Source organism: Mirounga leonina, unplaced genomic scaffold, assembly GCF_011800145.1.
Source record: "Mirounga leonina isolate KUSES-001 unplaced genomic scaffold, KU_Mleo_1.0 Mir_127, whole genome shotgun sequence".
Lineage (NCBI taxonomy): Eukaryota > Metazoa > Chordata > Mammalia > Carnivora > Phocidae > Mirounga > Mirounga leonina.
Window position 1 is genome coordinate 8,941,057 of NW_023270316.1, and position 27,030 is coordinate 8,968,086.

Consider the following 27,030-nt stretch of genomic DNA (forward strand, 5'->3'; position numbering starts at 1 on the left):
AAAAACTGGCATTCTGTTTTACTACTTCTATCTCCAGACACTTATTCTCAGAAAATCATCATAGATTTACAGTAAGAGTTACTTCTAAGAATGTCTGCAGTGATGAAAATATGATAAACGGGGCTCCTGGGTGGCTCAGTTGTTAAGCGTCTGCCTTCGGCTCAGGTCGTGATCCCAGGGTCCTGGGATCGAGCCCCACATCGGGCTTCCTGCTCAGCAGGAAGCCTGCTTCTCCCTCTCCCACTCCCCTTGCTTGTGTTCCCTCTCTCGCTATGTCTCTCTTTGTCAAATAGATGACTGAAATCTTTAAAAAAAAAAAAAGAAAGAAAGAAAATATGTTAAACAATGTAAAAGTTTTCCAACAGGTCTTTACTTAAACTAAATTGTTATATACCGAATTGTTGGAATATCAAACAGCCCTCAAAAAAGGAAGCTACAGAAGCATCTATAGTGATAAGAAAGACAGGCACAAAATATTAAAGGACACAAAACAGGTTACAAAACTATGGAATGCATTACATTTTATAACATGTGATATGTTAAATACAAAAAACTAGAAGTTCAAATGCCAAAATATTAACAATAGTTACCTCTTCTGTAATTTTAAGTAATTAATGTTTTCTTGGAGTTTTATGTTTAACTTTTGTAAAAACTGCTTCTTACCAAATTATTTCCTATTTGTCCATAAGACAGAGGGACGTGGCACCGCTGATTTTCCTGCTCTCAACCTCTTCCCCAGCTCCTCTAACTCGCCACTCAAGCAGGACTTCAGCAGAGCTCTCCCGCAGGCCCCTCCCCTCCCCCTGCTGTCCTGGCTCCCCAGGCTACCTTAGCACCCCCACACCACACCCCCTTCGTGGGTGCAGGCTGTCCCAGGGCCCCAGACTAGATGGCCTTGCAGACATTCCCAACTTGACATGATCAAAACTGAACTCCAGATCTTTTCTTATTTTTTAATTTAAATTCAATTTAGTCAACATACAGTGTATTATCAGTTTCAGGGTTGGATGTAGTGATTCATCAGTTGCATATAACACCCAGTGCTCATTACATCACGTGCCCTCCTCAATGCCCATCACCCAGTTACCCAATCCCCCCACCCCTCTCCCCTCCAGCAACCCTCACTTTGTTCCCTGGAGTTAAGAGTCTCTTACGGCTTGTCCTCTTCCCCATGTCTTTTCTACCAGGCTGCCTATGCCCCCATTGCAGTGAATGTTACCCCAGTCACCAAAGCCAGAAGGCTCAATGCCATCCCCTACGCTCCCCTCATCCAAACACTACCAGATTCTATCAATTCCATCTTTTAATCTATCTTGAAGGTAGACCCTTCCTGCCTCCAGGGTCTTATCACATGCTCCTTCCTCTGCCTGAGTTTCTCCCTCTCTTAGCTTAGTTTTCTGACTCATAAGTCTCAGTCTATGGGTCACTTCCTCAGCCCAGATAAAGACCTCCACTCATACGTTCCTACTCAAAAATGTATGCTGCTTATGTGGCAGAAATCCCACTGGAGATACAGGCCTGAACAAAACAAAGGGTTTGCCCTTGTGGAGTTTACAGTCTAATGGAGGGAAACACCAAACCATGAGCTCCATGCCTTGTCTAGACCACACTTCCGTGCACTGCTCTCCCTTTCACAGGGCATATAGGAGGCAACAAATACTTGCTATTAATGAGCTGAACAGTTAAGTATTTAAATGAACATACATTACCTAATTTATAACCATAAGACAAATTGGGCCCATCAATAATTAACTCAATAAACACTAACAAAATAACTAGTGGAAAGCAAGCTATTATTATATTCATTCCAATATTTGAGTGCTACTCTGTGCCAGCATATCCAAGATCCCAAGGTCTTGGGATAGGCAGCAAACAACACAGCCCTGAACAAAACAGATAGGGTGTCTACCTCCAAGAAACTTGCACTCTAATGGGGAATATGGACAATAAAAAAGAAAAAAAAAATGAAGTAATAGATATATAATACAACTATATATTATAGATATACTGTATTACATATAGTTATGTAATACAAAAAAGTAAATAGAGCAGAGTAAAAGGACAAGACTGGGGGTCAGTGCAGAGCTAAGTCAACACCAAATCCTACTTCCAGGGTAGATCCTTTATCCTACCACTTCTCACTGTCTCACCTTTTACTAGGGCTATTATAACTAGCCTTAAAACTAGTTTCAAAAAAAAAAACTAGTTTCCTAAAGGACTTAGCTCTGTACTATAGTGGATAAACATTTCTGCTTGGCTTTTTTCTGGTTGCTACACTGTTCTATAGGATTAAGTTTCCACTTAAACCATTACTTTAAATGTTATAATCAATGAGAAAATCTAATTTCAGATCAGTGGCTCTCAACTTCTGCTATCCTTTCGAACTGTATATAAAGCTTTTAAAACATAGATTACTAACATACATATGCTTAAAATTCTAAATCCTAGAAACTATGATGGGTCTTTATTATTATTAATCATAGGTAGTCTCAACTAGGGTTAAAAGTTCCAGCTTGAAATTATTTTTTAAAATATACATAAAACTAGGCATTCTGAAAATATGTGCATAATTTGACTTGTCTAATTTCAGTAAGTTTATAAAAAAAAAAAAGAGAACATTAAATTTGTCCCAGGGCTGAAAAAAAGTTAAATCCACAGCAAAGCCAGATCATTTTATAGATAAGACCCAAAGGATCAATAACATTTTGAAATGAAAGATAAATTACTTTAGTTCTATTGTTAGGTGACTTACAATTTAATATCCGTTAGTATGCATAATCTAAATCTAAAAAAAGTGTAATATTTTGCTAATAGACTTAAATGCATTTCACAAATGTTAAGGCCCATAAGAGATTAAAGTTAAACTGTTTTTGGATACATTTAGATTGTATAAATAAACAAGGCACTCACCTATAGATGGTTAAAAAAATATATTTTAGGGGTCCAAGAGTAAATTATGAACCTAGTATGTCATAGATAATTTCTTAACAAATAAGACAAAAAATGGAATATAGGTCAGATATTTGAATTTGAATTCCCATGAAAATGAAACAAAGCAAAATCAATTATAAAACAGCAATGAAATATTCTTTTACATACATATTTATACACATATAGAGATTGTAATTATAACTGGAAGATCTTTGACAGTCCTCTTTATATGATTTGTTCCTTCTGAAAAAGATAACCTCATGAAAATTACTTCATGTCCCAAAAGAGCTCGAGTCATCTAAAAATAGATAATCTATTTTTTTTTAAAGATTTATTTATTTATTTATTTGAGAGAGAGAGAGAATGAGAGAGAGCAAGCACACGAGAGGGGGGAGGGTCAGAGGGAGAAGCAGACTCCCCGCCGAGCAGGGAGCCCGACGCGGGACTCGATCCCGGGACTCCAGGATCATGACCTGAGCTGAAGGCAGTCGCTCAACCGACGGAGCCACCCAGGCGCCCCTAACAATAGATAATCTAAATTCTAAATTAAATGCTTTAACCTCCTTACTTTGGGCAACTTCCTAAAAAATTAGAATGCTGAACTTCATGCGTCATCTTAATGATTTTACAAGTTATTAATTCTTCACAGGGGCTACAACACACAATACCTAAGTCTTTGCTGAAGTCTGAAGGGTTCCTGTTACTGAAAACTCTGCTTTCCTTCACATACAGTTCTAGGAAGAAAATCTTCAGAAAGCAGTGATTCGACGAACCACTAGAGGGCAGCAATAACACACACGCGCGCGCGTGCGCACACACACCCTCTCCCCTACACAAGGTATCCTGCATAAAAACGTTTAAGCAAGCAAAACTCATCACGGATGTATTTCAAGATTATTCACACTGAAGAAAATATCATCATCTTCTTAACGTTATTTGAAAAATTACCAGTGTCCCATTATGTATAAGTTGTCTCCATAGTAAATAATGGCTCCTCTCTCAGTGGCTCCTTCCGCATAATTCCCACCAGTTCTTAAACTGCATTTACCACCGACAGCAATTATTTACGTGACTCTCTTCTCCACCTCGCTTATGAACTCCCAGGCTCACAGGTTCCCACACAGGGCATTGGCGCAAGGTACCACCAGCTTCCAGAACAGAATAGCCACTCAGAGAGGAGGAGGAGGAGGAGGATGCTTAACGAATAAAAAGACCAAAATTTCAGAAACAGTATTCATATGTTTTGATAAAGGAGAAAAACATTTAGTTACAGAAACACCAAACCAGCCAACATATACACAAACGGCAGTCCTTTAAAAGTCCATCACAGAGGCTGGGAGGAAACAAAACCAAACACTGTGTACCTTTAGATACCTTTCCAGTGTTGTACCACATCAGTTTCCTATTCCAAAACACATAATAAAAAATAATGAGAGTTACTTTTAAAAAAGAAAAAAGGTCATCTCACTGATATGAGGAATTCTTAATTGTAGGAAACAAACTGAGGGTTGCTGGAGTGGGGGGTGGGGTGGGAGGGCTGGGGGGACTGGGTGATAGACACTGGGGAGGGTATGTGCTCTGGTAAGCGCTGTGAATTGTGCAAGACTGTTGAATCTCAGATCTGTACCTCTGAAACAAATAATGCAATATATGTTAAGAAAAAAAAAAAGAAGAAGAAGAAGAAGAAGGTAGCGGGAGGGGAAGAATGAAGCGGGGGAAATCGGAGGGGTAGACGAACCATGAGAGACGATGGACTCTGAAAAACAAACTGAGGGTTCTAGAGGGGAGGGGGGTGGGAGGATGGGTTAGGCTGGTGGTGGGTATTGAGGAGGGCACATTCTGCATGGAGCACTGGGTGTTGTGCACAAACAATGAATCATGGAACACTTCATCTAAAACTAATGATGTAATGTATGGGGATTAACATAAGAATAAAATTTAAAAAAAAAGAAAAAAGGTCGAACACCTGTCCACACTATCCTAACAAACCTGAGTGGAGCGGGACTCAGGACAGCAGATAAACTGCGGGTGGGGAGTCCGCTTCATTTTCTCCATGCTGACCTCCCAGCAGGGATAATATTCTTGGGCTTTACAAGCTCCTTTCACTTACATCACCCCTTGATTCCTTATACCAACCCCGTGTGTAGATACATACTATGACCACCTCCACTCTCCAGAGGAGAGAAGTAAAACACTGCCCCCAAGTGATAAAACCTGACGACTCCCATCCGACGCGGCGGGACTGCAAAGCGGGGACAAGCGGACACTCAGAGAAAGAAAACGTCGTGCCGGAGATGCTGTCGCTACCCTGAGAGGGACTGTCATCCTCCCAACACCCTTCTGCGCTCAGAGCGAAGGCCCGAGGGAGCAAAACCCTGCGCGAATCCCCGCGCCCGAGAACACGTTAAGGATACCCACGGCGAGGATCTTCCCCTCCAGCGCCTCGGCGCTGACCTGCCGCCCGGAGCACTCCAGCAGCTTCCAGAGCCCGTGGACGCCCATGAGGCCCCGCCGACAGTCGGGGGCGGGCTCGCGGGACGCCTTCTATTCCAGTTCTACCACAGCCTGCACCACCGCCGGAGCGCGGGCAGAGCTCCCCTTGCTCGCACCCGGGGAAGATGGAAAACAATTCAGAGCATGCGGTTTTCCAGGGAACACCTGCGCGGGCGAGAACGGTACTTCCTGGCGGCTGACACGGCCTCACGGAAGAAAGGCGGGCCCAGCGAATGGCCGGCGTCGGGAAGGAGCAGGTCCTCCTCTCACCCAAGGTTTGGCCCAAATGTAAGCTCTCTCGACGGAAGAGCAGGGCGAGAGCACAGCGCAGGCGAGATAAACAGCCAGAAGGTGGTCCCCCGACACAGCCTGTCTTCCTGAGTTAGTGCGTAAACCCACGCGAAATGGGGCCTCTCGGCTTCCGTCTAATGCGCCGCTCAGGGCGGAAGTCCCGCCTCACGGTATTACGTATATTTGCTGCGCCTTTTCATTCCCGGAGCGAGGGGGCGTTTCAGTCCCTGCGTTCGTGTTCTTCCCGTGCTTTCTCCACGTTGGCCTTCAGTCGCCGCCGGATGCTACAGCTCTTCGCAGAGTGTCTACTTGTTGAGGTGACAGTTTTCTACGTCTCTTCTGCGTATCAGTTTCTGCCCACCAGCCGCCACTTGTGCACTCTCAATACCAAGTATTGTTTTTTGGTTTTGTTTTTAAAGATTTTATTTATTTATTTGAGACAGAGAGAATGAGAGAGAGAGAGCACATGAGAAGGGGGAGGGTCAGAGGGAGAAGCAGACCCCCCGCCGAGCAGGGAGCCCGACGCGGGACTCGATCCTGGGACTCCAGGATCATGACCTGAGCTGAAGGCAGTTGCTTAACCAACTGAGCCACCCAGGTGCCCTCTCTCCCCATTTCTTTTTTTTTTTTTTTAAGATTTTATTTATTTTTTTGAGACAGAATGAGAGACAGAGAGCATGAGAGGGGGGAGGGTCAGAGGGAGAAGCAGACCCCCCGCCGAGCAGGGAGCCCGATGCGGGACTCGATGCGGGACTCGATCCCGGGACTCCAGGATCACGACCTGAGCCGAAGGCAGACGCTTAACGACCGAGCCACCCAGGCGCCCAATACCAAGTATTGTTTTATACGAGAGGCGACAACAGGAAGGTGGATGGATGCTTTGCTGCTGTTTTTAAATTAATAAGCGTTTTGTCTGATAACTCGTAGTAGCTAGATAATAACAGGCCATCATTTTAAGTTAAGCACCTTTTAAGAGCCTTAACCCTTGAAATTACGTTTGGTTTTCTCTGGCGTCTAATTTAGGATTCCACGGCTTGTAGGCCAGAAATGACGAGAAACTTAATTATCACGAGTAGCTCTCGGAGAAGCGCACTAGAATCCGCAGGCCCAGAGTCGGATCCCCAACACACCACCTCGCCTTAGTGTTCAGCGTTGTTCAAGTAACGTTTGTTCAGAACTTGCTTCTTCCTCTGCAAACTGGGCATAAAACCAATCTTTGCAGACTGTTTTTGGTTTTTTATTTAAGATTTTATTTATTTATTTATTTATTTGAGAGAGAGAGAAGCAGGGGAGAGGGTCAGGGGGAGAAGCAGGCTCCCCGCGGAGCAGGGAGCCGGATGCGGGGCTCGATCCCAGGACTCCGGGATCATGACCTGAGCCGAAGGCAGACGCTTAACAACTGAGCCACCCAGGCGCCCTTTTGCAGACTGTTTGAGCTAGGATCAGAGGTGACGTATATAGACTACTTACCATTGCTATTCAATAAACGATAGCCTTTATCATACATACGGGTTCTGATTTAAAGTATTGAAACGAAATTCAAGCTCAGTGGAAAGGTTGATTTAAATGAAGTGATTTTGTTAAAGGAACCCTTGATGACAGAACTATCAAAAAGGAATTTTTAGCAAAACCATTGCACAAGTGCTTTTTTTTGCATTTCCTCCATCTGTGGAGTAATTCCCAGAAAGAGTGCCTGGTTGTATTTTACAGAGATTAATGTAATTGCCTATTCAATTTTTTCCTCCCCTCCCACACACTCCAGACGTTTAGCAGGTATTCCATAAATATTGCCCAAATGACCTCTTTCAGCCTCTAGTCTAAAGCTGTCAGGCGTATCTTGCACCATCCTGAAAGAATTTCCTCTCAAGTCAGGCAGCCTTTGGTCCAAATCCTGTCTGAGCCACATAATAACCCTTTGTTAGTGGGTTCAGTTGTGTTCAGCTCTAACATTTACGTTAAAGCCCTAAACCCCACCACCTCAGAACGCGACTGTATTTGGAGATAGGGCCTTTTAAAGGTGATTAAGTTAAAATGAGGCTGTGAGGGTGAACCTAACCCAAACTGACTGTTGTCCTTATAAGAGGAAATGTGGGCACACAGAGAGACCCCAGGGATGTGTGCACAGAGGAAAGACCCCGAGAGGACAGAGCTAGAAGGTGGCCATCTATAAGCCAAGGAGAAAGGCTCAGGAAAAACCAAACCTGTCAACGGCCCCAGACTTGCAGCCTCCAGAACTGTGAGAAAATAAATTTCTGTTATTTAAGCCCCCCAGTCTGTGGTATTTTGTTTTGGCTAAGACACCCTATGATCCTAAGCAAGTTTCTTCACCAGTGAGAGTCTGAAAAAAAATGAAGATGCGACCTTCTTCTTGGGATTGTTCTGAGATCAGTGATTTAATATGAAACACCTAGTGGGTAATGGTGTTCAAATTAGTTTGCTGAGCGAATGACTGAGGGAGAAAATGCTATGGGAAAAGCTGATATACGAACTGATGGATCCTAGAGCACCTTGCCTGAGCCCCTTGAGTGTGTGGGGAGAAGGCAAGTTTGGATGTGCTTTAGCTGCTGCACCAGCCTGGCCTAATGATGGGCCAACATAGTAGTGGGGAAAGGAACAGTTTCAGGATTTGATCTAAATATTTTGTTATGCCTACGAGCTGGGTAAAAACAAATAGCCAAAGTAGGCCTTTGAGTATTGTAAGTGCTTTTAAGACCAGAACATTTCTTGAATACAAAATATTCTTTTGAAGGAACAGTAACTAGGGTGTATGTTGGATTTATAGCATCCTTTAGATGCTGCTTAAAGAGCTGTCAAGATTCTGAACAGTAATACACATCTTTTGGAGTAATAATAGCAAGCACTGCCTGGAAAGCACTGTTCTAAACACTGTACATGCATTAACTTATTTATTCTTCAAAACAATTTATAAAATATATGCTATTATTTCCACCTTACCAATGAGGAAATAAGCACAGAAACATTAATCTTAACTTGCCCAAGGTGATACAGCTAGCGAGTAGAGCCAGTATTTGAACCTTCAGTGCTTCTATAGAGACTCTTAAGAGTTGACCAAGAAATCAAATATGACAGGAATGTTACTAATCTTGAAAGAGAAGCGTGCAGTAATTTGCACATAGTTTTTGGAAAATTAGTCTCTATAAACCTCAATGTGCTCTTAATAACCGCCAAACTTACATATCAAGTTATTCAGTAATCATATATATCAAGACTTCTGTAAAAATTGTTTATGGCGGGCGCCTGGGTGGCTCAGATGGCTGGGCATCTGCCTTCGGCTCAGGTAGTGATCCCAGGGTCCTGGGATCGAGCCCCACATTGGGCTCCTGGCTCGGCGGGGAACCTGCTTCTCCCTCTCCCCCTGCTCATGCTCTCTCTCTCTCTCTCTCTCTCAAATGAGTAAATAAAACCTTAAAAAAATTATTTATGGCCAATAGGCAATCTCTATAAACTCATCCTTAGGTGTCACTTTTTCTTTATGTTGCATTTGTCTCCTTTCCTCTTCGTTCTTCCTATCCACCTCTTCTCTGAAATGTTTCATTGAACTCTATGAAATTGCTGATATTCAACTATATTTGACCTACAAAAATGACAACTTCGTTTGGTTCAAGCTAATATAACTAAATTTTCTATTTCCTATTATAAAGTCTTACAGGAATCTAAAATTATAGTCATAATGTATATTGTTTTCATTGATTATAAAAGTCTGATACAAGACAATTTCTTATAATACACTACTTAGGCGCAATTGTCACAGACTTCAAACAGAATTCCAAGGGTGCTCCCTACCTAAAACAAAGGTTCAAAACATTCACATTATTAAAAGTAGAAAACAAAACTTTATTTGATGAAAACTTCTTAAAAGTTTCAGTGTGAAGTAACAAAATCAACAACCTACAAATCTCTTTCAGTCCTTTGCATTTCACGCAAAATATTCTCTTCAGAAAAATGACCATTTCATAATAAATATCCCTCTCTGTAGGCTAGGCGTGTCTGAATGGATAAATGGATATAAAATTCAAAAGAGAAGAAAATGAAAATATTTTAAAAATAAAAATCTGAACCCTTTCCTTGAGGTGTATTGCAATGTGGTTACCAACATATTCAGCACCTTGTAATAATCAAGTTACTGATTTGAGTCATGGAACAGCCCCTGAAAAGAAAGAACAAGTCATAGGTTGGAAGCAGAAGAAAAATTGACATCAACTAGAGAGGAGCTCAAATATATGAAATCCACTCTTTCTGAACTATTTAACACTCACTTCAAACAGCTAATTGTACAGATTTTAAAAAGCAGCTCAGAATTGGGAATATGGATATTTCCCTAATGCATCTTTAATGCTGTTAACAACATAGGACTCCACGCTGAGAAGCTAATCAAATATCAGAAGATCTCATTTCACAGATTACCTCAGATGTAGAAACTTTGGATCCCACTTGTTCTTTTATTCTATCCCAAAACAAGGTTCATTGGATAGTAAGATACCAAGTCAAAAAAGTCAAGAATATCCTGAATCAATGCACCAGTAGAAAAGATGAGTTTCTTGAGTCTTCTCTTTTGCCTCTTTATTGAGGATCCTGAGAAAGTTAGTCAGGAAACAAATGAGGCAGGCAGATACTGCTTACAAATAAAAGAATTCTAGATTCACTAAATAATTTTAAATGAGCTTTAACCATGAGAGGAAACTAGAAATCAACAGCCCCAATTGTGTTTAAAAGGGCAAATGGTGCCTTACATCTTGAGTTTAGGAATAAAACTATCTGCAGCAAATGTCTGGTGATTAAGTCATAAGAAATAATTTCATGCTTAAGTATTGCAAATCATGATGCTATTAAGTGAATTTGTGTTTGATCTGCTTATATGCAATTTATTGGATCTTGTGAAATGTTTTCATACTCTTAACTTTAAAAGGACAGTAATCTGTGCTTATCCGCTTATATATCTGAAATCACCCATCATAATCATATACAAGCTTATTTACTGGAGAACTACAAGGTTATGTTGTACCATATGTATCTTGTACCACAAAATCTGTTCCTATTTAGGGTAGACTTAATAAAACTTCTACTGTCTTAATGCAGTATTGTATAGACCAGTCATGTGTGTAACACAAGATGTTCAGTGCCCAGCATGGTCAGTCATTCCCGTCATAATCACTATAACCCTGGTAGCCACTGTTCCTTCTCTCATGGATACTGGACATCTTTTTCCATGCCAAGTCCTGATGGAAACTAGCACTGAAAGACCGGCCCAGGCGCCCATGATGCTTCTTGGAGATATTATCTTCACTCTCCGATTTAGCAATTCCCTGGGCATGTGTTGGAGGTTGTGATTCTTGTCTCATGGTTCCAAATGTAAAGTTCCAAAGGCCAAATCTCTGCCAGTTAAGTCTCTGGAATGCTATGATGCAATGCAAATTTCCCCCAACCTGAGAAGAAAAAAAAGTTGGATTAAGAAAATAAAAGGAGGGCACCTGGGTGGCTGTTGGTTAAGCGACTGCCTTCGGCCCAGGTCATGATCCTGGAGTCCCTGGATCGAGTCCTGCATCGGGCTTCCTGTTCGGCAGGGAGTCTGCTTCTCCCTCTGACCCTCCCCTCCCTCATGTGCTCTCTCTCATTCTCTGTCTCTCAAATAAATAAATAAAATCTTTAAAAAAAAAAGAAAAGAAAAGGAATTATGCTAAAACATTTCACTATAATAATGTGGGTTCCATGGGGCGCCTGGGTGGCTCAGTCGTTAAGCATCTGCCTTCGGCTCAGGTCAGGATCCCAGGGTCCTGGGATCGAGCCCCGCATCGGGCCCCCTGCTCAGCGGGAAGCCCGCTTCTCCCTCTCCCACTCCCCCTGCTTGTGTTCCCTCTCTCGCTGTGTCTCTCTCTGTCAAATAAATAAATAAAATCTTTAAAAAAAAATAATGTGGGTTCCTATAAATTCCTTTATTTTCCCTCCTTCACCTGCCTCAAAACAGACATCATCAGATTGCCTTACCCTGTATCTTTCTTGACCTTTACAAAAATATAACAATGCCCACAGGAGCCAAAACACCTTCCCCCCATATGCCTCTCCACCAGTCACACACACTGTAACCTCCCCATTTGCCTAATTCAAACTCCAAGATTTGGGGTGCCTAGATGGCTCAGTCAGTTAAGTGTCAACTCTTGATTTCAGCTCAGGTTATGATCTCGGTTGTGAGATCGAGCCCCACGTCTGGCTCTGTACTCAGTGCAGTCTACTTGGGATTCTCTCCCCCTCTGTCCCTCTGCCTCCTCCCCCACTCACTCTCACACTTGCTCACTTTCAAATAAATAAATAAATATCTTTAAACACCAAGATAATTCCTCTTCCTATCTCCCATACGTTCTTGCTGTTAGTAGGATCATATCAGTGGGATGTCAATCCACAGAACCTACCTTTCCCTAAGAACTTCCCCCAGCCACCTTGTGCACACATGGCTCTGCTTCATGGCCACAGTTCATTGTGCTCAGGAGTGAACACCTGACCCAAGCTGGGCCAAAACTATGGAACTGGGCCAGAAGCAGGTGAGTCTCAGTCTAGACTGCTCATCTGAAAGGGAGATGTAAGTTGCAGTTCCTGATCTTTAGGAAGTAAATAATCAGATAAGAATAGCATACAACTCCCAAAAGAATGAGACAGATTAGGGGCGCCTAGGTGGCTCAGTCATTAAGCATCTGCCTTCGGCTCAGGTCATATGATCTCAGGGTCCTGAGATCAAGCCCTGCATTGGGCCCCCTGCTCAGCAGGAAGCCTGCTTCTCCCTCTCCCACTCCCCCTGCTTGTGTTCCCTCTCTTGCTGTGTCTCTCTCTGTCAAAAAATAAATAAAATCTTAAAAAAAAAAAAAAAAAAAAAAAAGAATGAGACAGATTAACTACTTGGCCCCTGCTAACATTCTTTTAGTTGATACCAGTCCCTTATGAATCCAGGCTATAGTCTTTGCCTTTTCATTCTAAAGATACCCTTGTGTCCTGAAAGTAATTTTCACTTTTCTATCTAAGATAATCTAAAGTGGATTTCTATTATTTACAACCTAAAGAGTGCTGAGTAGAATACTGTATTTTGGCTGGTTGGGAAATATCTTCAAATACTATTGTGTTCTTACCTTCTTTGTTTTTCGGTACTGCAGCCCCCTCTCCAAGTGTCGGATATCTAGATATTCTGGATTTTGAGTGTTGAGATCAGTAACAATATCTGCCCATCTATAGTGAAAGAGAAAGAATAAAGCACACTTTTCTTTAAGTACAAAATACCATTGTAATGGAATGTTTTTAAAAGATGTTATTTATTAATCTATTTATTTATTTATTAGAGAGAGAGAGCACACGAGTGGGGGGAGAGACAAGCAGACTCTGCGCTGAGCCCAATGCAGGGCTAGATCTCACAACCCCAAGATCACAGCCTGAGCTAAAATCAAGAGTTGGACGCTCAACCCACTGAGACACCCAGGCGCCCCTGTAATGGAACTTTTCACATGAGCAATTTGCTACAATATTACCATGACAATAATTCTCTTATATCAAGATTGTTCCACCTACTAAGCTTTAATTCTTTTTTTATGACATTTCTGTATAACCAACTATGGCCAACATTCTCAGTTTTAAAAGGGTTACTTTCACAAAGAAATACATATGTATCAACCTGTTACATGCCATCCTACAGGCTAGAGTAGAAACAGTCCATATTTCCTTTTTAATTAAAGTCAAGTTTTCAAAAGATTTAAAAGTTACGTGAGGGCGCCTGGGTGGCTCAGTCGATTGGGTGTTGACTCTTAGTTTCGGCTCAGGTCATGATCTCCTGGTTGGGAGACGGAGCCCCGCCTCCAGCTCCACATTCAGCTTAGTGGGGAGTCCCTCTCCCTCCACCCTTCCCTTCTACTCCCACACGCTCACGCTTTCTCTCTCTCTCTCTCCCTCCCTCTCTGAAATAAATAAATCTTTTTTTTTTAAAAAGTTAATGTGCATTTATTCACAGACAACATGATTGATTGTATAGAAAATCCAAAGCAATTACAAATTACTTTGGATTATAAAACTACTACTAAAATTAATGTGTTTGATAAAGATGCAGTATTCAAGGCCTATATATATAAATAAATTATATTTTATTTTTGTACACTACTAGAAAATAATTAGGAAGTGAAATTTTTTAAAGGAAAGTGCCAAATATGCAAACTTCCAGTTATAAGTACTAGGGATATGATGTACAACAGGGTGACTGTAGCAAACACTGCTCTATGATATATAGGGAAGTTGGTAAGAGAGTAGATCCTAAGAGTTCTCATCACAAGGAGGATTTTTGGTTAACTAAACCTATTGTGGTCATCATTTCACAATATATGTAAATCAAACCATCATGCTGTACACGGTAAACTTATATAATGATATGTGCCAGTTATTTCTCAATAAAACTAGAAAATAGACAAATTTTTTAAAACAAATTTTTTTAAAAACCAATTTACAATACCATTAAAACACTTCGGGATCTGTACAGCATGGTGACTATAGTTAATAACATTGTATTGTATACTTGAAATTTGCTGAAAGAGTAGATCTTAAGTGTTCTCACCACACACACACAAAAGGTATCTATGTGAGCTGATGGATATGTTTATTAACACTTGATTGTGGTAATCATTTCACAAAATATATGTCAAATCAGTACATGGTACGCTTTAAATATATACAGTTGTATATGTGCATTATACCTCAATAAAGCTGGGAAAATAAAAAAAATTTAAGTAAAAAAAGGAATAACAATATCAAATATTGGTGAAGATATGAAGAACAACTGGACTCTCCATACAATGCTGGTGGGAGTGTAAAAAAATGGTACAAACCCACAGGAGAACGTTCTCCCAGTTTCTTAAATACACATCCATCCTATGATCAGCAATTCCACTCCTAGGTATTTACCCAAGAGAAACAAAACATATAAACATGTCCTCAAAAAACTTGCACAAGAAAATGTGGCATATCCATACGGCAGAAAATTATTTGGCCATATAAAGGAATGTAATTTGGTCCATGCTACAACACACGTGAACGTTGAAAACATTATTCTAAGTGAAAAAAGAAAACAGACACAAAACGCCACAAGTTTTATGATTCCATTTATATGAAATGTCCATATTAGGCAAATGCACAGACAAAGAAAGTAGATCAGGGGCTGGGGGGACGGGGCTTGGGAGTGACTGCTAATTGGTATGAGGTTTCTTTTGGGGGTGATGAAAATGTCCTGGAATTAGGTCATGGGGACTGATGTTCAACTCTAAATACACTAAAATCCACTGAGCATTTTTTACATTTTTAAAGGGTGTACTTTATGATATGTGAATTTTATTTCAATGAAGCCGTTACTCAAAATTTTTTTAAAGACATGTACATTAATGTTCCCAACAGCTTTACCCACAATAGACCACACTCAAAACAATCCAAATGGTCATCAACAGGAAAACAGATAACAAATTGTAGTATACTTACAGTACCTAATACCACTCGGCAATAAAAAAAGAAGCATGACATGCATGACAAAGTGGATGAATCTCACAAGGCCAGACAAGAAAGAATATTGTACGACTTCACTGACATGACTTTCAAGGACATGCAAAGCAATTCCACAGTGATAGAACAGAGACTGTCTCTGGGGACTGACAGGAAAAGAGAATGAGGGTACTTTCAATGCAATGAAAATCTTCCATATCTTGATTGGGGTGGTGATTACACAGGTGTATTCAGTTTCCAAAATCCACCTAATTATACAATCAAGATCTGTGCATTTCACTATGTGTAAATCTTACCTAAATTAAAGAGAAAAGGGGAAATTAACATACTTTTTACAGTGAATAGCAGGATGTTTTCTACTTGATTCTCCAATTAAGATCCAATATTCTACTTCTTGTGGTGAGAGGGGGCCCCTGCTAAATATAAAATACATTCATAGTAAGCTTAATAAAGGCCATTCACTCCTTTGAAAATATTGCCTCAACTATGTTAATAAAAGATATACTAAAGTTTATTCAAATATGACATTCATTAATGCTAGAATAGATACTGGAGTATAGGCTTGAACAAATTTCTTAAGGCCATTAAAGAGAAAGCATAAATCACACTTAGTTCTTAAGCCCTATTATAGAATATAGGACTAAAAAAAAAATGAAATATACCACCTCTCTCAGCATCTAAAAAGAAGAAAAACATCCTAGCATGCTACCAGCATTCTCCAGCTAATCCTCTCCTTTCACTGTGCATTTAAAAAGTTTCAAAACACATCCTAAAAATAAAACCCTAAAGTATACCGATGCCCTAATCCCACCTCTGGAAACTAATTCAAGTAAATCTTGAGTAGAGCGAGGGGAGGGATTAGCCCAGCTGTAAAGGAATCTCAGGCTATTGTTAGGTACAGGCGGGGGTAGAGAACTCTCCCCTAATGGGTACAAAGTAGGAGGACCTACTGTTTCACGTTTTATATTGGATAGATGTCTGGAGTAAGGTGAAGTTGCAGAATGAAACCACAGAAGAAACAACATACCTCACCTCCAGAGCAAAGAATAAAACATTTCAGGATTTGGAGAGATCAAGTAGTTTCCCCCTTGCTCCTCATTCACAAAAATACAATGTCCAGCTTCCTGGTTCTCCCAGGTCTCAGGATCCTGTCCCAGGACCCCGCTACCCCACAGCACCTTGAGAGGGACTCACGCTGTATGGCCTCCAGCCTCAAAGAACCCATCCCACCCCCAGATGCCTGAGCCATGCTCTCCCTGCCTGACCCTCAGGTTTTACTGAAAGAGCAATTGCTACCCCTTCCTTCTCCTCAAGTACCAAGGCCACTCACCCGGGACAAAGGGGGAACACTGATAAATTCCACATTTTTCACCATGAGAAAAGAAGATGCTGTTTAATGTACTCAGTTGGGACAATTTTTTGATATTAGACTCCATAATTCATTTTTCCATGTGGGACAGTGGATGAAAACACCATGACATAAGATGGGACGTCCTATGCAACCATTTTATAATAAACGTAAGAGTGATTTTTCAAACGTGTTTCCCTTCATGAGTCTGAACAACAGTATCTAAGTGGATAATGTAAAAGCACAACTAACCAAATGCAATTCTGCAAAAGAATTAGCTAAAATATTAAAGAATAGTCTAACTTGAAAAAAAATAACACACATTTTCTCGGTGAATTATCCACATAAAATATGTAAATGCTTACCTGAATGCTTTATTAGCTTTAACAGGGGTTGCTTCAAAGCCAATTGGACAAAAATAATGATTTTGGCAATGATAGATATAAGCCAGCGATTCATCTTTCAATCCATGAGTTAACTTTGACAAGGCCCCTGAAGCTACATAAAAGAAAAGCAAACAAACTGAGGGACCATAAAGCACTGTAGATGCTTTACACAAACAACTAGTTAAGGACCAAAAGACATTACTTGGAACGCACCGACACTGCTGAGGAAAAGTGAGAAACTACTGACAGATACAAAACTATTAATACATTTACTTTCAGTTTTACCCTTTTGACTGAAATTCAGATAAACTGAACCGCAAACTAAAGACCTGAACGGTGCCCTTGCTTATCAAAACCTTCTAGGGGCACCTGGGTGGCTCAGTCGTTAAGCGTCTGCCTTCAGCTCAGGTCATGATCCCAGGGTCCTGGGATGGAGCCCCGCATCGGGCTCCCCGCTCTGCGGGAAGCCTGCTTCTCCCTCTCCCACTCCTTCTCTCACTGTTTCTCTCTCTGTCAAATAAATAAATAAAATCTTAAAAAAAAAAAAACACCTTCTAATAGCACATCCTCATCTACAAAATTTAATTACCACATAAAACCCAATACCTCGTGTAAACAACAATGGTTTCAACTTTCCTAGTTGTGCACATCTGTCACTGGAAATTTCTCATTAGACATGCCCATTAGAAGCATTTTTGTTTACAGACTATATAGACTACTGTACTAATATGACTTTGTAAAAGATACACAAAAGGTAAGAATTTTTTAATTAAATTAAAATACTGGCATTCTAGTATGTTCTTCCCATTCCACAGCGGTCATCTTGCACAGCTCCGGTGATAGGTACACTGATGCTGATGGGTAAATGTAAACTCCAGATAAGACACAAACCTCCAAAATGCAAACTTTTCCCCACAACACACACTTTAGTCTTTCTACAAAAGCTACCCAGACTAGAGGGACAGCTTTCATAAGCCAGTGATAAGAACATCTCTCAGGCTGGTCATACCACAGAATCCTCTTATAACCATTCTTCCTTTTATATTTCCTACAGCTCTATTAGTTGTGAAGTCATTTCAAAAGTCTTACCATAAGCAATAAGTTTTTACCAGCGCTCAATACTTAAAGCCATTAACTGAGGTTTCGTTAACTTGCATCTCCTGGAAGAAACTAAATTATTAATGAACAAATAGCCCGTTAAAACTGGAAATCCTAAAAATAGGTGAAGTCGATGAAAGGTGGCAATTTATGGTTTCCCTGATTGACTTTCTGGCCACTGACATAGCTGAAGACCTCTAAGAAGAGCAGGTCAAAGCTAATGCAGCAGGACGCCACTGCACCCCTGTAGACACAATTTGTGAGCTGCACGGGGACAATAACATTTCTAGCTTCAATCCGTTCTCCAAGGCTTCATCTAGGTCTTTCCCATAGATTTCTACTTCATGGCCTACCACCAGGGCATATCTGCATGGCACGGTGAACTTTTCCACTAAAATTTCTATTTCAAAATGACAAGTGATAAATCTTTCTGCAGCTTTTGGTTGACTTCCCTTGGCAATTTAAAAACTAACATCCAGGGTACCTGGGTGGCTCAGTCGATTGGGTGTCTGCCTTCAGTTTGGGTTGTGATTCCGGGGTCCTGGGATCAAGTCCCGCATCAGGCTTCCTGCTCTGCGGGGAGCCTGCTTCTCCGTCTGCCTCTACCCCTCTCTCCCTCTTTCTGTCTCTCATGAATAAATAAAGAAAATCTTAAAAAAAAAAAAAAACATCAAGGGCAGTTCTAATGAATGCTCAACAGAACTAAAATTCAGACGAGGGTCTTATGTCATTACCATAGTTGAACGTCATTATAGATAGGTTCCAGGATCATGAGCAAATGTAAATGTATGCATTTGGACTCCTAACAAATTCAATAATTACAAAAGATGGTTATACACATAACTGGTTTAGAAAAAACTCTTAAAATCTTTTTTGAAATTGTGAAAATGTCAAATAGAAAGTTTTCCCAAATAACTAAAACTTTAAAAATAACTAAAACTTATAATAAAAGGGATTTTTATTATAGCTTTTTAATGGATATCTTTAAGTATTTCATATTTTCCTTCTTTAAAGTCAAATGTAATGCAAAACACCTGACTTCGTTAGTGTGACTGTGAAGAATGATGACTCTAATGTCCTGGACTATACTCAAGATTTCAGGAGCAAATGTGATAGGTAAGAAAATTTGCTCTCATTATCCTCATTATCCTTCACATTTTTTCGTCTGCTGCAAACACTATTTGACCATGTCCTTTTTTCTAGAAGACATGAGGTGGGGGGTTTTTTCTATAGAGTAACAATTGTGGGCTTAGTGCTAGTCAGGGATGTTCCTGCTCCTTACTTCAAGGTTCTGGTTGATTCAGATTAGGGATTAGCAAACCTTTTCTTCAAGGGCCAGAGAGTAAATATTTGAGGTTTGTGGGTCATGAGCACTCCTCACACTGTCACCTCTGCCTTTGTAGCATGAAGCAGCCATAGGCAATGTGTAAGCAAATGGTTATGACTGTGTTCCAATCAAACTTTGTTTACAAAAAGGACTGTAATTTGATGACCTCTAATTTAATAATAATTTTCAAACTTTTTTGGACATGGAACCCTTCTTTTAAAAAAAAAAAAAGATTTTATTCATTTATTTGACACAGAGAGACACAGTGAGAGAAGGAACACAAGCAGGGGGAGTGGGAGAGGGAGAAGCAGGCTTCCCGCAGAGCAGGGAGCCCGATGCGGGGCTCGATCCCAGGACCCTGGGATCATGACCTGAGCCGAAGGCAGACGCTTAACGACTGAGCCCCCCAGGCGCCCCCATGGAACCCTTCTGTAAGGAAAGTTGACATGGCAGGCTAGTGCATTTAAAGGCTAAAAGCAGAGTTGCCATGGCCAAAAAGGAGGTAGGGAATCTGGATGCCCAGTCCTCTCCCCTCTCAGCACCAAAGTACTGCCATAGAATTCCCATGGCTCAACTGAGCGCAATTTGAAAATCACTGAATTTCCTATCAATGGAAGACCCAGCTCTTGATAGAAAGACTACAGCAATAGTTCTCAAGCTCGACACACAGGGCTTGTTAAACAACTGATTGCTGGTACCCACCCCCAGAGTGTGTGACCCAGTAGGTCTGGAGTGGGGACCAAGAACTTGCATGTCTAACAAGAACTTGCATGTCTAACAAGTTAGCAGGTGATGCTGCTATTGGTCCAAGGATCACATTCTGGGACTTGGTCTAGAGTTAATGGAAAATTCCATTTAACTCAATACAGTAAACAATTTGTGAGCACCTACTAACTATACCAGGAACTGTAGGAAAACAAGAGGCAAGTAATGCATAGTACCTCGACCTGCCCTCCTAGGGAAGATAAAACAAGTATTATTACATTATTATTTACTATAGAGTGGAATAAGACAGTGCCACAGAAAAGGGATATAATTCAAAGGAGGAAGAGCACATCAGGTTTAAAGAATCAAGAAGGGTGCCATTCAAGACAGAACTTAATGAAGTGGTAGGATTTCAACAATCCAGACAGAGGAAAGGCCAGGAGGAGAAAACAAAATCATTGCAGGGGAGGGATGTAATCAGGGAACAGCAGGTAATCTAGTTTAGAATACAAGGTATGACAGCATAGCTAATCCTACCATAGGGCACCCCCAGAATTTCAGGACAAGGTCAGAAAAAGATCACCCTCTGAAATAAAAGACAGTAAATACAATATTTAATACATTAAGGTGGTCATCCAAGGAAATACTTCTAGGCAGGAGAAGACACAAAAATGTGTTACTGATAGAAATGAAATTCAGCATGATGTTCAGCCTAAACCAGAGTATTTCTAAAAAATCCAAAACCTACATGACAAAGCAACCACTTCCAACTCCAGGGCCTGATCTGTATGGCACACAAGAAGGAGAAAAGAACTACTAGAACCAGCTGGACTGCTATACAGTGAGGAAGAACATACTTCCCGAGCAGCCAACGAGAGAATTCTGGTCCCTTTGGTTATATATTTCTCACTCTAAGTTAATATATAAACTTTCTGGTATTCTCTGAGTCTGTTTAGTGCAAGTTTGTTCTATAGAGCCTGATCATCTATAGGAAAACTATAGAGAATTCTGGAAGAATTCATCACAATTATTTTATACCTTCAAAGACAAGAACCAGATTCTTTAATCCAGAAACATAACATTATCCTGCAAGGTTCTTCCTCCCTTGACATCTTTTAAATGCAGGTCCATGGAGGACAGCAGTGGAAGGCCAGTCTGCATTGGCTTTGAACGATGCTAAGGATTTTATGCTTTAAACAAGCACTGGAGCGCTCCTAAAGTAGATGGGTCTATTAACACCTCCCGCTGAAAAGTGCCGTGGTGTCTAATAAGAATTGGGAGAGAGCAGCGGATGAGGAAAACAGAATATTAATGCCTAGTCCACCTGAGACGTGCTAAGGCACAGTGGTAAGCTCCTAACAGTGGCCACAGTGAGAGTATATATGAGTCACATCGGGAAAGGGTAGAGGTAGCTGTTCTCGGTTAAGCAAAACTAAGAAGTTATAATACATACCAGAATAAAAATGAAATACATGAACATTAGTATAATTGTTAAGCTAGCTGATTAAAAAAAAATTAATCTAGGGGCTCCAGAATCACTCAGTCAGTTAAGCATCTGCCTTTGGCTTAGGTCAGGATCCCAGGGTCCTGGGATTGAGCCCCATGTCTGGTTCCCTGGAGAGTCTGCTTGTCCCTCTCCCTTTGCCCCTCCCCCGCCCCCACTGGTGAACTCTCTCAGAGAAATAAATAAAATCTTTTAAAAAATAAAAAAAATTAGACTTTCCTGGCACAAATGTTGGTGGCTAAGTGAACCAACAGTTTTTTGTGTTTTTCTTTTTTAAGATTTTATTTATCTATTTGACAGAGAGAGACACAGAGAGAGAGGGAACACCTCAGGGGGAGTGGGAGAGGGAGAAGCAGACACCCTGCCGAGCAGGGAGCCTGACGTGGGGCTCGATCCCAGGACCCTGGGATCATGACCTGAGCTGAAGGCAGACGCTTAACGACTGAGCCACCCAGGTGCCCCTGAACCAACAGTTTTAAGTTACCTGAATAATAATAATAGCAATAATTATGTTATGTTATATTATATTTTATTAAGTGAACCAATAGGTTGAACTAGTTGTTGACCACTTACCACACAAACTTTTATTATGAATAATTACAACTCTGAATAAAATACTTCTACTCATATTAACAGTTAATCTGTTAATTTCACCAAAACCCCTGCATTTTGCTTTTATTCCTGAGTGAGCTCGGTTTCCATTCACTGAGGGCCCCCTGGAAATGAGCATGTCAGCAAGCACTGGGGAGTTACAAAGTCGAAGAAGCCTAGTACCCAGCAAAACAGGCCTAATAATTCTTTAAAAATAATTGAAACAAAAAGAATATGCATCTCAAAGTGTTTTTCAAGTGAATAGCAACAAGGGACAGGTTTTCACTACCGAACATCCCAGAAACAAATGAGAAAAGCCTATTTCTCAACTCTTTCTTCCACAGAAGGAGAACAGGAAGGTCTTTTGCTTGACACTGTACCACTCCTCCCTCTGAACACGGTCAGAAGTTCAAGGGCAGCCCCTGCAAGGTCATGGGTCGCCATATACGGGCTCAGGGCTATTGAAAGATGTCCCTATGGTCAAGGAGCTGGGTGCACACACTGAAAAGATGAAACATAAGGCTGCAGAGGCCAAATGCCAAACAACAGATGCAAATGATCAGTCTTGTATGAAGAGGAAGTGGCACGGGAAGCGGTAGGGGGAGCTTCAGTGATAGAGCAGGGTTTACACAGGACAACTGATTACTGAGGAGGAAGACAAGAAAATGCCAACGTGGGAAGCAATCATCCTTCAGGAAATACGCACAGAAAAAGACAAAGTCAGGAGTCAAGTATTGTAACAGGGAAAATGAAAACAGAAAGAAAACTGGGAAAATATATTATTAAAATTCATTTGAAGAAATGGCAGCAACCCCGCCCCCCTGCCAAGGAAAGGGGGTTGGGGCAGGGGAACAGGTGAATGAGTAGTTTATTCCATTCCTCAGTGAAAAAGACCTGGCGGATATTGGAGGAAATGTGAACATATGGATAAAAAAGTCCATAGGGCCTAGGGCCACAGAGCCTAGATTATTAGGGACACTGGTGAATCTACACATCAAATCATTAAGTTAAAAAAGTTATGAAGGTGGGGCGCCCAGGTGGCTCTGTCGGTAAGTGTCTGCCTTCAGCTCAGGTCATGATCCCAGGGTCCTGGGATCTTCTCCTAGGATCTCCTGGGATCTTCTCCCTCCCCCACTCCCCCTGCTTGTGTTCCCTTTCTCGCTGTGTCTCCCTCTGTCAAATAAATACATAAAACCTTAAAAAAAGTCATGAAGGACTACTAGGCTATTAGGAAATAAAAAAAATACAAACCCTGAAAAGATCTGCAAATGAGAGAGTTTCTAATAAAAGTAGGGAATAAAATCTTAAAGTTGGACGGGACATTTGGACAAAACGAATTTAAAATTCCAGAACAGCAGTTCCTAAATCAACTGTCTCCAGGGCCCTATTAGTATTTTCCCACATTCCATTAATAAGTAACTACATTCTCTTACTTTGGGAATTCGTTTAAATTTACATAACTGATGCTTCTGCTATGCCAGATTTTCTTTGATACCATATTCTTTCTGATACCATATTTCCTTTCATATTATAATTTCAGGGTCTTGGTGATTCCCCTGATTTCCTTTGATTTTAGTGACCCTTCTCTGCATAGGTCCTGCCCCTCTATCCAGATGCTGCTGATAGTAATACAACAAAAATCCATGAACTTCTCTGATGAAATCCTCTTCAGACTGGTAAGCAATAGGACAAGCAAGTAACGGACTCATGAGTCTTAGGCTCGTGTCTCCAGGGCCCCACTCACAACGCAGTCTTGGGACAGCAGCCCGAGAACTGTATCACAGTACTTTTCCACGTCTCGGACACATACGTGTGACATTCTCTCCATCGATTATTGCATTATTTATAGAAAAGTTCTGCCAATCGCTGCTGTAGGTTAATGATTCTCAGCATGGACACATCCAAGTGGTTACACAAGACCCCTTGGGGCACAGACACAAAATATTAGAATATTTACTTTTCTTTATTGTCACACTAAAAAACCAATTAAGTTTTACTAATATTTATTCTATGGATTGAGCATGCATGTCACGAAAGGTCACATGTCACACACGCGCAGTCGTCAGAGAAGGGTGGGAGTCCCGCGGGGCGGGGGGCTCACATCACTAATTACTGTGCCAAGACACCCTTGCTCATCCACTTGCTTCCAGCAAACTTCCATCTTCAGTGTAAATTTTATAAGACCTTTAATGAAGAGAATCATTATTATACTTTGTAACAACTGGAGAACCGTTAAATCTTTGCGGCCAGAAAAACATTCTACTTATCTTGTGAAAATGTTATGATAAAATCAAGGTCTGGGGCGCCTGGGTGGCTCAGTCAGTTAGGCACCTGCCTTCAGCTCCGATCATGATCTCAGGGTCCTGCAATCAAGCCGCGCATTGGGCTCCCCACTCAGTAGGGAGTCTGCTGGTCCCTCTCCATCTCCTTCTGCCCCTCCCCCTGCTCATGCTATTCCTCTGTCTCTCAAATAAATAAATAAAATCTTTAAAAAATAAATAAAAATAAAATAAAGGTCTTCTAAAATTATCCATTTTCTTTCATAAAAATGTCCCAAACCCATTGACTAAATAATGACATTCCAGTAACACTGATACCAATAACAGTCATCCTGGCAGATACTTTTTTTTTTTTTTAAGATTTTATTTATTTATTTGAGAGAGAGAGAATGAGAGAGAACACATGAGAGGGGATAGGGTCAGAGGGCAAAGCAGACCCCCTGCTGAGCGGGGAGCCCGATGCGGGACTCGATCCCGGGACTCCAGGATCATGACCTGAGCTGAAGGCAGTCGCTTAACTGACTGAGCCACCCAGGCGCCCCAGATACTTTTTTAGTAAGAAAAATATGTGAGACACCTGGGTGGCTCACTCAGTTGAGCATCTGCCTTCAGCTCAGGTCATGATCTTGGGGTCCTGGGATCGAGCCCCATCAGGCTCCCTGCTTCTCGCCCTCTCTCATTATCTCTGTTGCTATCTCTGTCTCTCTCTCTAATAAATAAATAAATAAAATCTTAAAAAAAAATCTGAAATCAAACAAAACCCTTGTGCTAAGGAGACATGGAGCATTTGGGGGAAAAAAATGTTTAGTAATGTTTCTATCGGTATATAATTTTGTTGCTGAAAATGATGTACATTAATTATAAAAAATATTAACCATATAATAGCTCTAAAATGTACTAGGAGCATTAAAAGAACACAACACTGGGACCCACAGAACAACAAGTGGTTAGGTTTGAAATCTGAAATCAGGCAGACTAGGTCTGAGGCCTGAATCTACCACTCACTAGAGGTGCAACCTGTTCAGCTTACTGAACTGTTTCCCCATCAGGGAAGGGGGAATGATACATCTGTACAGGATTGCTACAAAATTAAAGCAAGGAAGTCTGCACAGTGCCTAGCACACTATACACCTGCTAAAAGATGGTTTTACTACTATAAAATTAATTTTTTAAAACTGAGAAGTAGGAATGTATAGTAAAATGTATGAAAATGCCCTTACATTTAAATGAAATTACCTGGGGCACCTGGTGGCTCAGTCAGTTAAGCCTCCAACTCTATTTCAGCTCAGGTCACAATCTCAGGGTCCTCGAAATCAAGCTCAGCAGCTGGCTCCATGCTCAGCAAGGAGTCTGCTAGACCCTCTTCCCCTGCTACTCCCCCCACTCACAAGCTCACGCACTCTCTCTTTCTCTCTCTCTCTCAAATAAATAAAGAAATAAATAATCTTTAAAAAAAAATGAAATTACCCTCAAAAGTTAATATCATATGAACAAGATGACAGTGGTCAATATGATATATAATATGATCATGGTAATGATGAGTATCTTGTTTTACAGACTAATGTCATAAGCTAGCATCACCATAAACTAAAATACAGACCTGGCTAGGATAAAAATCTAGAACCAACATAATTAATATTATTTTCCTTTAATTTGAAGAAATAAAGTATAAGATGTCTCTTTCCTAGAACAAAACATATATACATTCTTAGGAAATGTGCCATGGGGCTAACAGGCAGAAATTATTAAATATTAGTAAAAAGTACATTAAGGAATCACCAGGGTTACCAAAGATGCTCTTTACTTTCAATGCTGATTAAAAACAAACAAACAAACAACAAAAAAAAACAGACCAAAGACCTTAAAACCCCAAAACTGTATAAAACATTCAGTATTAAAGCAGGAATAATTAATATACCAAATGAAAGTCAAGCCACTAATCTGAATGATACAGTTTACGGAAAACTCTATATATATCCATAACTGGTACTGATATGGAAAACAAAGGCAAAAGAAATGTAGCTTAAACTAAAATCTCCTTACAGCTTGCAGCCCATTGATAGACACCTGAAACATGCAGAGCGTGACCTTCCTCAAGGAACCCGTGGCCGCCTTAGTGCCTTCAAGTTTAAAAGGAACCTTATCTTGGCAGCATCTGGCCCTCACGGTCCTGAAAGCCTTGCTTCTAGATTCCTTGGAGATTGGCACTATCCCTAACCCCCATTAATTAAAAAGTATACAATCAGTCACTCCTCACAATCCCAATATAGCTCTCTCTGCCCACAGGTCCCGTCCCACGAATAGGGAAGGCGTGAAGGTCTAGGCAGGAGAGACAGGAGGCCCCTGACTAGGCTCCGGAATTATTCCTGGCAGGAGACGCTGAGACAGAGAAGAACAAGAGATAAGGGAACAAACCAAGGTTGCAGAAGAATCTCAAGGCCGCAAGCTTTCCAGTCAGTTCTCAATAGAAGACTGCCAGTAAAAGCCCATGGTGACAACCCATTCAGGACCCCTCTCACTCTGGAGAGTTTTTTTCTTTCCTTTCT

At 40.9% G+C, this 27,030-nt stretch overlaps 1 protein-coding gene and 1 long non-coding RNA gene across 4 annotated transcripts in view; one reads left to right on the plus strand and one right to left on the minus strand.

Annotated features, from left to right (window-relative positions):
* Positions 1 to 27,030, minus strand: part of LOC118009251 (basic immunoglobulin-like variable motif-containing protein) — an 80,837-nt gene that overhangs the window by 26,861 nt on the left and 26,946 nt on the right. The window contains exons 7-10 of one of the 3 annotated variants that reach the window (XM_035003073.1): positions 16,960 to 17,092; positions 15,576 to 15,662; positions 12,849 to 12,945; positions 10,928 to 11,159 (exon numbers count right to left, since the gene is read on the minus strand). In XM_035003073.1, coding sequence (XP_034858964.1) covers positions 10,928 to 11,159; positions 12,849 to 12,945; positions 15,576 to 15,662; positions 16,960 to 17,092 — 549 coding nt within the window. Of the gene's footprint in view, positions 1 to 5,345; positions 5,853 to 9,549; positions 11,160 to 12,848; positions 12,946 to 15,575; positions 15,663 to 16,959; positions 17,093 to 27,030 lie in introns of those variants that run through there. The other 2 variants (XM_035003072.1, XM_035003071.1) reach the window with 2 other exon arrangements.
* On the plus strand, positions 5,920 to 27,030 carry LOC118009253. The gene is made up of 4 exons (XR_004678854.1): positions 5,920 to 6,032; positions 19,093 to 19,194; positions 23,746 to 23,881; positions 26,771 to 27,030. It is a non-coding gene; the product is annotated as an uncharacterized LOC118009253 (long non-coding RNA).